The sequence below is a fragment of the Anabrus simplex genome, chromosome 6 (genome assembly GCF_040414725.1).
Source record: "Anabrus simplex isolate iqAnaSimp1 chromosome 6, ASM4041472v1, whole genome shotgun sequence".
NCBI lineage: Eukaryota > Metazoa > Arthropoda > Insecta > Orthoptera > Tettigoniidae > Anabrus > Anabrus simplex.
The window spans coordinates 168034838-168047482 of NC_090270.1; the positions used below are offsets into that span (position 1 = coordinate 168034838).

The window sequence follows — 12645 nt, forward strand, 5'->3', positions numbered from 1 at the left end:
TCCTATTGACCAGTGGTCTCCACAGCGGTCTTCCCGAGTTTTATAAGTTGTGCACATTGATTACAACTATTCCCGCTACATCATCTGCGGAACGCTCTTTCTCGGCCCTAAAGCGAATAAAAGCTTTCGTCCGCAATTCCCAAAGTCAAAGTCGTCTCTCTGCGTTAGGAATGATGTCTATAGAGAAGGACCTTCTTGTTGAGATGAAAACACGTGAGGACTTCTACAGTGACGTCACCAAGGAATTCTGCAAAAATAATCGCAGGGTCGAGTTCACCTACATGTAATTAGGGTGAGTAGAATTGAAATTTACTTAATACATTGTGTTACTGTATGGTTACTAGTTGAATGCCTCGGTGGAGATTCCAGGATACGCCACTGTTCCTGAACCAGTAAATGACTTACAGTACATGGCTTGATATATCTTACTGTGAAAATTGAAAGCCCAGAGAAGGTTGACGTTCATTGTTCCTATATGAATGTTGAGTCCCCAGCCTGAAGGCGGTTGGAACCTCAGCAGACACACCACCAGCTGACATAAGTAGCCTAAAGGTCACTGAAGAGGTGCACCTGGGAAGCGAGCAGCGATAGAGTTTCCCATCACTTTCCTCAACGAGCCAGAAGTTGGTGTTTCACATCAGTGTGCCAAGTTCTCTGAAATACATACACCAACCGACTCTCAGAAAAATACTTTCTACCATACATCACAGGAACTGGCTGTATGGGTAATGGCATTATAGGCATCGTTCATACCTTAGTCACTTCCGTATGGTCAAAGCCAAAGTTGAGGCCAAGGAATAAAGCTGAAAGTAACAAACTTGATGTACCCTATATCAGGAGATACTTTGAAGTCTGTACACTGTATCCCACCAGAGACTGATCTGGGCAGAAGTTCAGAATAGTCAACATTCACTAGTGAAGGCAGAGAATGTCAACCTTTCCTACTAAGTTACAAGGAATGTTCACGATGACTGAGACGTAATTTAGGGGATATTTAAATTATCACGTAACTAATTTTTTGAAGCCTGATACCATCACTTTAATTTATGTTGCTCAAATTCTTCAAAGATACATTGAGTATTAAATTGTAAATGAGCATAATCTGAAGCAACTTGCGAATAACTTGGTAACTAGATTATATTACTCTTAAGAAATTCCGCATATTAATGAACAACAATTAACAAGACACTTAGAATTGCATACAATATTCTTATATAATATGACTATGATCTGACGTCAAGTTCAAACAAATTGACTACAATAATTCAGGTCTTATGAAATGGAATGTTTGTCTGTTATCTCACTTTGAGCACCTAGAATACTGAAATCGATAAGTAAAAAAATAGCGTTACTTCGGATGCATAAAGTTTACAGCAGATGTGCTCACGCTGCACATTTCGTCCCGCGGCACGTATTATATACGGACGTGCGATCAATGTGCGCTTCAGCGACAGCGACGTTGTGCTTACGTCACAGGCTGTGAAGGTCAATGTACTGTTAACGTTCATTTGAGTATTAAGTGAGTAATCTTCAGTATAACTTATGTTGTAAGAAATTAGTAATTTCTGTTCTATCTACGTGTATTGTGTGTTTGGTATTCAGCCCAAAGGCTGGTTTGATCCTCAGCAGCCCCCCATCAGGTGTCACAGATCGCCTAGGCTTCAATGAAGAGGCATTCTTGGGAAATGAATAGTGAGGTAGTTTCCCGTTGCTTTCCTCACGTACGTAGTCAGCAGTTGCTATTGCATATCAGCCTGCCAAGCCCACTGAAATATACGCACCAATCGGCCCGATGAATGACATTTTCACACCATTCTTAGGAAGGACTAGCTACATCAGCAATGACATTACTAGCATCGCTCATACCTCAGTCACTTTCATGTCGTCAAAGCCAAGGAAAGAAACTGAGACAGATCAATGAAAGTAACAAATTTGATATAGCCCATACTAGAAGACAAAGTACACTGTAAACACTAGATCTCACCATCAAGGGCTCTTTAAATATAGGCCTACTGACCCGATACCAGAAATAATTTACCGGTATCTCAAAAATTTCTGTACTCTACGCACTTAATTACAATTTTCACTGTTATACACTGAAGGAAATGAAAATTGGAACACCCAGAAGGAGTGGTGCTACATTGCTGCAATTGAACCTGCAGGACGAGTGCTCGGTTGTGATTCGATGATTACACTTTCATGTCCCTTTGACCGCAAGTTTGGACAACAATCAATACAGGATGTGCCCACCACGAGCTGCAATACATTGATAAATTCGTCGAGGCATGGAGTCAGTAGGGCCCTGGATCGCTTCCTGAGGAATTGTGGCCCATGCTTGCTGCACTGCACGGGTCAGTTGTTCCAGAGTTGTGGGTGGCTGAAAACGGTTTGCAAGTTGTCGACCCATCATGTCCCACACATGCTCAATAGGACTGAGGTCCGGGGATCTGGCGGGCCATTCTAAGGTTGTGATGTCGTGGAGAACTTCTCTGGAGATGCATGCAGTGTGAACCCGGGCATTGTCCTGCTGAAACATCCCATTAGCAATCTTCGCCATCATAGGGACAACCACTGGATTGAGTACCTTATCAACGTACTGTCGAGCAGTCATAGTGCCCTCAACAAGCACTAATTGTGATTTCACATTAAAGCCAATAGCTCCCCAGACCATAATGCATGGTGTTGGCCCTGTGTGCCTCTCGACAATAAGATCTGAGCGGCCCCTCTCCCCGGTACGTCGGCGCACACGATTCCGGCGATCACTGCGGGCAAGACAGAAGCGCGGTTCATCACTAAAGACGACCCTATGCCGTTCGTCGACCCACGTCGATCTTTCTCGACACCAGGCCAGCCTTACACGTCGCTGTTGTGGGGTCAATGGAACACCTTCTGCAGGGACACGGGTTCGTAAGCCAGCTGCACGCAGGCGATTACCAACTGTTTGGTGTGTAACGTGGGGTGCTACAGCTGCTCGATTTTGCGCTGCTGTTGCATGGGGTTCCATCCGGGCCATCCGAATGATGCGGCGATCCTCTATCACAGTTGTCTGTCGCGCTGGGCCTGTGTCAGGTCTACGAGTGTGGGTACCTTCATTTAGCCACTGCTGCCATACACGTTGTACCGTAGATGCCTGTCGGCCAACACGTGCAGCGATAATCCAGCCTCACACAGCCCAATTATCCGAACCGTCTCAAACGGCGACAGTTGTTGATAGCGTGCTCTTCTCTTACGTCGAGGCAAGTTTGACGGGGAACACTTCACTGCACAGACTGCAAGTTAACTACGCTACACCAGAGTCCGTATACTGGAGTTGATTCCTCCGCGACCAATCACGTGGGGAGACCTGTAGCAACAATCCAATGGGTCTGAAACTTTGATCGTTTACTTACCTATATGACATCGTTCCATATCTTGAAAATCAACACAAACGACCAATGGTTTCATGGTGTTGCAATTTCCATTTTCTTAAGTGTATTTTAAGAGGAGTATGCTTTAGAAATATTCCTTATATAATTTTAAATGATCTGATAAACACATCAACAATCCAACCATTTTTACTGGGAATAATATTATTTATACAGTATGTCCTCAAGCAAATAATAATATATACTTATCATATTTGTGGTGTTGTACTTGGATAATAAATATCTCTGTTTTCACGAGTGATGAAGCTCACTCGCGATTTAGAGGCTAGCTATTATCAATGGATATCCGATGGTAAGTTTTAAATACTATTTTCAGAAACTCAATGAACAGGGAAAGTCACACTGTGCAAACACTGTGCAAAATTAAACTTAAAGTATGCAAATATATTACGTTTTACTGAATGAATAACAGGAATTTTACTTTTCTTAGTGGAAATTCTGTCATTCCCATCCAAGAAATTGAAAAACGTGCCTTGCAGGCTTCAACCCCGTATATTTGTGCATTGTAACGTGAAAGTTGTAACGTGTTAGTTTTCTTTGAATGTGTTAGTATAGGAAAATAAAACCATGTCTATTCATATCGAGCGGAGTATAAATAAAGCCCGAATCTTTTTAAAAGGTCGGATTTTATTGCGATTATAGTGTCTTTAAAAAAATATACTGTACAGTACTCCAACATTTTGTTGAATGGTGCGTCACAGCTTTTATTCCGTACTGACAAGGGGCATTCCGTACTCGTCACAACCGATTTCGCTCAAATTTATAGAACATGCAGGGCTTGGCTAGAAATGAAACTACCCAAAGTGGGAACGCCAGATGGCCAAGAGCATAGAAAATAAAAATAAAAATAATAATGTTGACGTGGTTCTCGCACCGTATAAGCCACTTACGTTAGTGCATACGCCGAGCAGTAGTTAGTGTAGCGGTAAGAGCTTGGACTAGTAATTCGGTGGTCGTGGGTTCGACTCCCGGTGTGGAGACTGTTTTTTCCTGTCAACTTTCATATTATTCATTTTCCAATTAAGCAAAGAGGTGAATAATTCATTTTACAAAGATTCGATATTCCGCTCACAGTGGACCATACCCAACATGTTATCGTCACTTTAGCAAGTTTAGTTATCGTAAACGTTTTTCTCTTCCTAATGTAATCATTTGCATACTATGGTCGACACACGCCGCGCCGTACCGAAGGTCACCTGACGAAGTGTCCGATGTAACATTTAAAGGAACCAGACAGACATAACGCATAAGAGTAAAGGAATCAATATAATAGTGACCCCCGTCTGTGTTGCATGAACCTCGGCAGTTAATCCGTCCGTTTGTGGTGCTACCGATTTCGTAGCGAGTCATTTTACTCTCACTGTCAACGTAATCGTGTGACAATGAATCCTGCAAATATAATGGACATGATTGTTAGTCATTACAAACACAAAAGAAGATCCACAGAAATTACAGTAAAGAAGAGAAATGCAGTAGCATTCATAATCAATGTAATAGATGTAAACAGTGGCAACCAGTAGTAATAAGATATATCACGAATATATATATCAAGAATATGAATATGCAGAAGAAGACTTGTCTGATTGTGACAAAATTATGGATGATCAAGAACCTGACTGTGAAGAAGAGTTGTTAAGAGGTAATGGAAGCCAGTTGTCTGCCAAGCTGACCGAAGGGGAAGAAGTGGGGTGATATATCTTTTGAAAAGGCAAAGGAGATAATTGCATTCCAGGATTCAGGGAAAACTAAAAGATTAAGCTTTAACACAGTACAGAATCTATATCGTATGGTGCAACACATACACCATCTACGATATTTACGTCACGTGTTAGAGAAAAGGGAGAAAGACCAGCGCTCAAAACTTCAAGTGCTTGACGATTATGTAGCTGAAAAATTCAGGTTGGCGAAAACTGTTCTAATGTTCACGACAGGGATATTTGTGTTTGGGGTTTGGAGAAAGCCCGAGAAATAGGACTAACTCGATTCACTGGATCTATCCTTGGATGGGTTGCAAGGTTTAAACATGTTGGCTCATGGGCAATAACAAAATGTGTAACCACTAAAACCAGAAATACAGATGATGACGTGAATGAAAGATGCGACGAGTTTCGCAATGAGGTAATGTCCTTAATGAACACTATGGATCGTACACAGATTTATAATACCGATCAAAGTGGTATACAGAAAGAACTTCTCATCGCGAACTCTGCATTTCAAGGGAAAGAAGTCGGTAAGAAGTTCGGTGCGGAGAGATCATGTAACAACTCAATCCTACATCATCCAAACCGTTTCGTCAGCAAGTGGATACGTGTTTCCAAAGATGCTGGTGAATTACGAGAAACCTATAGGTCAGTTTGGAGTTCGAGCTGTGCAACACATACTGAAAGCGCAAAATCCGATTCAAATTGCCTCGAAGTCCGGCCTAATCACGAAACAAATGCTGACGCAATTCTTTCAAGATGTCTACTTCCCACATGCAGCGAAGGAGTCTCTTCTTCTGGTTGATTCGCTCGGGACACGTCGTGACATAACTTATATCGATGCTATCCGACCTCGAAACATGGCAATTGAGGCTTTAACGGCCGGCATTAAAAATCATGTCAGTGTTTTCCGGGCTTCTAGGCCGTGGTCCAGAAGCATGTGATGGTTCGGACGTTTCACCGAAGACGAAGCGAAGCCCACAGTGGAATAAAGTGATGTACATCCATCTCATTATATAGTGCAGGCGACGGTGTGTTGTTCGCCTATTGGGCTGCCATGCTGGAAGGGAAGCAATTGAAATCCTGAAGCACACCGACAGATCCAACCGTAAGGAGGAATCTGAACGGGTAAACAAAGCCTGGTTTCCGGTCCTGAAAGCCTTAAATCCTGACGGACACGATGGCCATGGCAGAACAGAAAAAGCAACAGGTGATCAGTTGCCTGTCTCCACCAATGTAGGTCGATGTGCATCGGGCTCCTTAATGCTTCAACCATTGGCCGAAGAACAGCCAATCAGCGACCGCCCCTCCAACATGGCGGACCTACAGGCGAGCAGGGCACCGTGGCCTGCAGTATATAATGAGGTGGAATTACAAAACCACTGGTCGGTAGATGCAGAGTTGGTCTTGGCCCTCCAGTGACCACGGCTGGTCCGTGGTCCAACAGCTTTGCACTCTGACCGGCCAACCGAGCAGAAGAGGGGTGGCTACGGCTCTACCGTGGCCCTACGCCTCTGCATTCGCGAGATGGGACAGGGCTGGATCTCACGGATGGCCCCAACCGTCGGCTGTCCTGAGAATGATTTTCCGTGGTTTTCGATTCTCCTGAACTAAGGTGAATGCCGGGTCAGTTCCTAGTATAGACCACGGCCGCCAACCCCGTCACCTTCTCCGAGCATCTCCTTCACCGTAACAAATCTCCCGGCCTGAGAGACGGCGTTACCGTCTAAGAGGCCCGCCTCCCCCTTTAGGGGAGAAATGAAAACATGTTAGTAGTAGAAGTAGCAAAAGCACTTCGTTCCACTGTGAGCTTGGCTGCAGTCGAAGTCAGACGGAACCCATGATAATGCCGAACGCAGTCTTGGGTGAAACGTCGGGACCATCGCATGCTCCTGGACCACGGCGTCCAAGGCCGGAAAACACTGACATGCTTTTCAACACATGGTGTATACAGTCAAGACCATCCCTGCTGGGTGCACACCTTGCATTCAGCCACTTGATGTGCTATTCTTTCAACAGTTTAAGGCGCTGCTGAAGCGGATTGAAGATCACAGTATTCTTAAAGACTCTCAGTTCACACAATCGTCCAGGCATTCAATTTTGTAGCTGATGTGTATTCTACACAATCAGTGTTCTGCGCTCCAGACTCGCCAGCTTTGTTCGGTAGGTTCTACTCCTGAACTGTAGCTGAATATGATGACTTCAGAACAGAGAGGTTTAAAACACCGCCAGAACGTGTTTTTGATGTTCAAAAGTGGTGTGACAGTGCTCCTACTGTGGTAAGCAACTCTATTTTCGGCACTTTATACTTATTGTGTGGAAATGTTCATCCTCGCCATCTTTTGCCAAGAGCTACCAACAAGCCAGTTTTTGAACTCGGTGACTGAACATGCGCATGATTGTAAAGTGCAATGTAATTGTTAATGGCAAATACTGTGCGCACACAGTATTTGTAATGTACATGTAAAACTCTTACATGCAAACCAAAACTTTTTTGCAATTGCGATCGCAACTTGCGCTAACTCCCTTGTTAGTCGAGCATTGCTTCTACTTGTGCCATCACCAAGACCTTCATCTTCCCTACCCCTCACCCTTAGTCAAATCTTGTTCTCTTCCCTACCCATCGCCATTAGTCAAATCTTGTTCTCTTCCCTACCATCACCTGTAGTCAAACCTTGTTCTCTCCAAACCCACAGAGTACTAGGTTTGTTCGGAGTAGGGAGTCTGTCATCGGCACACCTTTTACGGCTGTTCCGTTTCTTTTGTCGGCCGGCCCCGCGGTGTAGGAGTAGCGTGCCTGCTTCTCACACGGAGGTTTCGGGTTGGATTCCCGGACAGGTCAGGTAATTTTACCTGGATCTGAGGGCTGCTTCGAGGTCCACTCAGTCTACATGATTACACGTAGATGGCGGCCCGGTCTATAAAGCCAAGAATAACGGCCGATAGGATTCGTCGTGCCGACCACACGACACCTCGTAACCTGCAGGACTTCGGCCTGAGCAACGGTCGCTTGGCATGATTGTCTTGTTAGACCTATACATCCTAGTAACACAACAAGCAATTTTACCACAACAGGCGAAAAGCATTAGAGTATGTTGAAAGAAGGCCTTAATTTGATGCTGGCTCTTAATACTTTGAGACTTATCCATCATTGTTTTGCATTGTAAGGTGTCTTCTTCTTCTTATCATTGTTCTTCTTATTAGCATTTCCCCACTTCTTTGAGTCGACACTTAGACAAGTGGGATTTGGCCCAGTGCTACGGCCGGATGCCCTTCCAGGCACAAAGCGTATGTGGAAGGATGTGCTCACTATTGCGTGTCTTTGTGGTGCTTTGTAGTTGATCAATGTTGTGAGCTGACGAAAAGGTATACGCCAATATGACGAACACAGACACCCAGTCTCCGAGCCTGCGGAATTAACAATACGCAGTTCAAGTCCCCAGCCCGGCTGGGAACCGAACCCAGAGCCTTCTGAACCAAATTCCATCACTTTGACCATTCAGCCAAGGAGCCAGAGTGGTAAATACAGATACTGAGTGTTTCCGCTGGCAATGACTGTCTGGAGAGCGGACAAATTTCGGTTCGATCATATTTCCAAAACTTTCGATTTAAATAAAGGCTCATTTAGGGCTAACTAACATCCACTCCCTATGCCGAAGTTTGTGCATAAGTAAACTATGTAAACAAGTTCTTGTTGTAGATTTTGTAGTAGAATTATAAAATGGTATCCTACACCAACCATAAAATAATAATGTAGCAATTCTTTTTGTTCCAGCGGCAAGGCGACATAGGAAAAGGTAAGGATAAATCTGTTGAACAGTACTTTGGTTAGACTACTCTATTGACTGTCAATGTTATTAAAAAGTAGATTAGAGCAGAGATTAGCTTTGCACTCGCATGGCCAATGTTCGAAACCCAGTGGATTTTGGGATGGGATTTTCACTTGATATGTAGCATCAGGAAGGGAATTCAGCCATAAATCCGTGGTCAAAATCCAACAGGAACCAGAGCAGCTCCAGCGACACCAGAAGTACTTGCGATATATATATACAAGAAATAAACATTATAGGAAACTGGTAATTTCAAACTAGGACGTATTTGATCACAACAGATAGTGATAGACTACGAGTATTTGCTCCTCAAAATACAGTATCAGTTATCAGTAGTATAGCAATCACGCGACCAGAGAACCTCCTCACAAATGAGGATGTAAAACGCGGCTGCACAAGCTGTGAGGGCACAACTGACGCTAGTAGTATGGAATGTGTATGACCACAGAGGATGCAAGGTAGTCGAGCCAACATTTAGACCCGTTTGAACGGGTCTGCATAACAGGCCTACACGAGGGTGGTTGATCATCGAGATCGTGGACTCAGCACCGTCACGCGATGTATTGCCATATGGATAAACGAAGGTCGTATGTCACGAAGGAAAAGTTCTGGAGCCCGTCATTACACCATACACAGTGTGGAGAGGCCCATAATGTGGCATGCCGTAACGGAACTCAGCGCAACATCCACTCAAATCATGCGATACTTGTGGCCACTACTATGTCCCAGAGAACTATCCGGAGGATAATGAATAAAGGTAGACTCGGTACAGATTGCCACCGACACCGGTCCATTGTCAAGTACGCCTTCCGTGGTGCCGAGAACGGGAATACTGGAGGCGGGAATTCCGCCGGATTGCGAGTCACGCACTTTACGCTGCGAAGAAGAACGCATGAGAGCGTGTTGTCTCCGATGTCGGTGGAACCATGTCGTGCATATTGTGGAACGACACAGCTGCCCTAATTACGGTGAGGACAGCCATATGGAACAGTCTCGCACATACTGTGGAACGACAAAGGGCCCCTAATTGTGGTGAGGACAGCCATGCAGAACCATCTGGTGTGTAGACTACTGTCGAACAACACAGGAGCCCTAGTTATGGTGAAGGCGGCCATACGGAATACACTAGTGCATATTGTGGAACGACACAGCGGCCCTAGTTATGGTGAGGATGGTCATTAATTACGACTCCAACAGCTTTCCGGTGTTTGCGTAAGGTTCACCGACAGCCCCTCGATATGTCAACGAGATTCTCCACTTCCTGCCATTTCTGTAGCGTGTGCTGAATGGTATTCTGAAACACGGCAACGCTCGCCCACACACAGCAGTCGACAGACTCTACGGCCTCCGACACCCTACTTTGGTCTGTCGTCATTAGAGCACCTGCGTTATTATCAGCTCATATGGTATATGCTCTGACGCCTGCAACCTGCGACGAACCTTCCCGAATTCTTTGAGCGTTGGAGGAGGAACGGAGGATTCTACGTTAGGACGACATAAAGTTCCTGGATGACACCATGGATAACCGCCTGTTTGTACCTTTCTACCAAGCATTGGTGTGTAATTTGCAGATCACTAACTGTTCATAATTTTCTTGTCCTGAAGACAAAGGTTTCATACAGTTTTCGTGCCTCATAGAGGGTGCTTTACTTGTCCAGTAGTGTGTATTTAATTATACATATCAGTTATTTGGTATTCTTTAAATCTCTTCTTGGCTATGTCTTGAGTAACCGAGAATTGTGAATAATGTTTAAAGGAACGTAATTTCTTCCAGTAGTAGGTCATATAAAACGAACATAACCATTCACTCTTTTATAAAGAAGTGTTCGTTGTGCTGCATTTGAAAATAATAAACAAATTTCTTTTCCTTGCAGTTCATTGGATCCTGAAACTGCGTTGTTATTACAGAAGTATGTGCCTGAAGATAATCAGGGTGAGTCTGAGATTAGATTAACGCATATTTAGCTCATTTCTAAAGGTCCTCATGGGCGCGTTTTCACACAGGATATGAACGATACTTAAAAACACTTGGACCATTTTATTTGGCCAAGGACTGCAGTACTTGTGAAAGCAGTGGTGGCTCGTATTCGCAGAAATGCAGTGTGGAGGCGATCAATCACGGCTCGTGAACTAAATATCTCGGAAAAATTCATATCCAGTGTGTTACGCAGTGACTTTGGGTTGAAAGCTTGCCGGCGAAGCACAGGACACTTTGTCACAGCCCAGCTAAAGAGGCAGAGGAAGCTAAAATCAGTTCGACTAGACAAGAACCAGTACAGTAGCATCATCAGAACTGCATTAGGCACTTACCTCTCCAGTACTTCCAAAGCCATCAACCTTATCCTGCTACAGTATATGCATCATTGGTGGGAGTGTTCTTAACATTAAACAAAGATACACCTTTAAGTGCTCCTATAAGGCGTCTTTTTAGTAAATGCAAGGATGTAGGCCTATCTCCCTGCCACGAGGTCGAAGCTTAACGATGCGAAATTTAAGAAACAACTAGTTTGTAAAGTAAATCAAATTATTTTGGATGATAAAACCCTATTTAGTACATATGTATGATTTAATATCTGGAAAATTTACGGTGGGGGTAGGACACCCCTAGGGACGAGGGGTGGAAATTGGGTGAATTAATAGAAAACGACAAAATTAATGTAAAATCTGTAGATTTCGGAGTAGCTGAGAGGAATATTGACGCTCTGGATGCCGTTTAAGTCAATGTTCAGCCACAATCAGCATGGGGTTGAGAAGGGGTGAAAAAAATGTCCAAATGGCCGAGATTACGGATGAATGTGTGTGTGCTCCAGAATAGCTCTCAACCAAACTTGGTACATGTATGTCTCACTGACTGGAAAAATTACTTTGGGGTGAGGCACCCCTAGGGGAGGGGTGAAATATCAAAACAATCGAAAATGACCTATATCAGTGTCAAATCTAGAGTGTTTGGGGTCGCTGAGACGAACTCTGGCACTCTGGATGCCTTTTAAGTCATAGTTCGGCCCCAGTCGAAATGGAGGTTGAGAAGAGTTGAAAGAGAATGTCTAAAATTACCGACATTGTGTGTGTTTTTTCTTCTTTTTTTTCTTTTCAGAATAGCTCTCGACCAAGTTTGGCAAACACATGACTTACGATCTGAAAAAAACTACTGTGGGGGTAAGACATCACTAGCATCCCTAGGGGAGTGGTTGACGTAAAAATAAGCTAAAACGACCGATATTAGTGTCGAATCCATGGTTTACGGGGTCACTGAGATGAATTGTGACACTCTGGATGCCGTTTAAGTCCAAGTTCAGCCTCCATCACCATGGCGGTTGAGAAGGCATGAAAAAATGTCCAAACTGACCGATATTTGTGTTGAGTCCACAGTTTTCGGGGTCCATATACTAAATGATGACAGTCTCAGTGGCAGATGGAATCGAATACATTATATCTATAGCGCGAGGCGTAAATACATGCAGTTATAACTTACTTATATCATTTGTTTGAAAGAATCAAGTACTTTCCAGACAACCTGGACTGCTACAAGGAAATAGTTTAACGCGAAATTATAATCTCAAACTAAAACTTAAAATTAAACACATATATAACAATAACTCTAAATCTACAAAAGAGTTCGTAAACTATTAACCAACCTCACAATAAAGAAATCTACGAAAATTCACTTCAGACAGTTAATACTTCTTCTTC

General features: G+C 43.8%; 1 protein-coding gene across 4 annotated transcripts in view; it reads left to right on the top strand.

The window, feature by feature from the left end:
- The window catches only part of LOC136875615 (uncharacterized), a 188412-nt gene that overhangs the window by 104080 nt on the left and 71687 nt on the right, over positions 1–12645 (top strand). For all 4 annotated transcript variants that reach the window (XR_011018419.1, XR_011018420.1, XM_068228086.1 and 1 more), the window contains exons 10-11: positions 8901–8922; positions 10830–10888. Coding sequence is in view for 2 of the 4 variants with exons in the window: in XM_068228086.1 (XP_068084187.1) it covers positions 8901–8922; positions 10830–10888 (81 nt within the window). In the remaining 2 variants the exon portion in view is untranslated. The remainder of the gene's footprint in view (positions 1–8900; positions 8923–10829; positions 10889–12645) is intronic.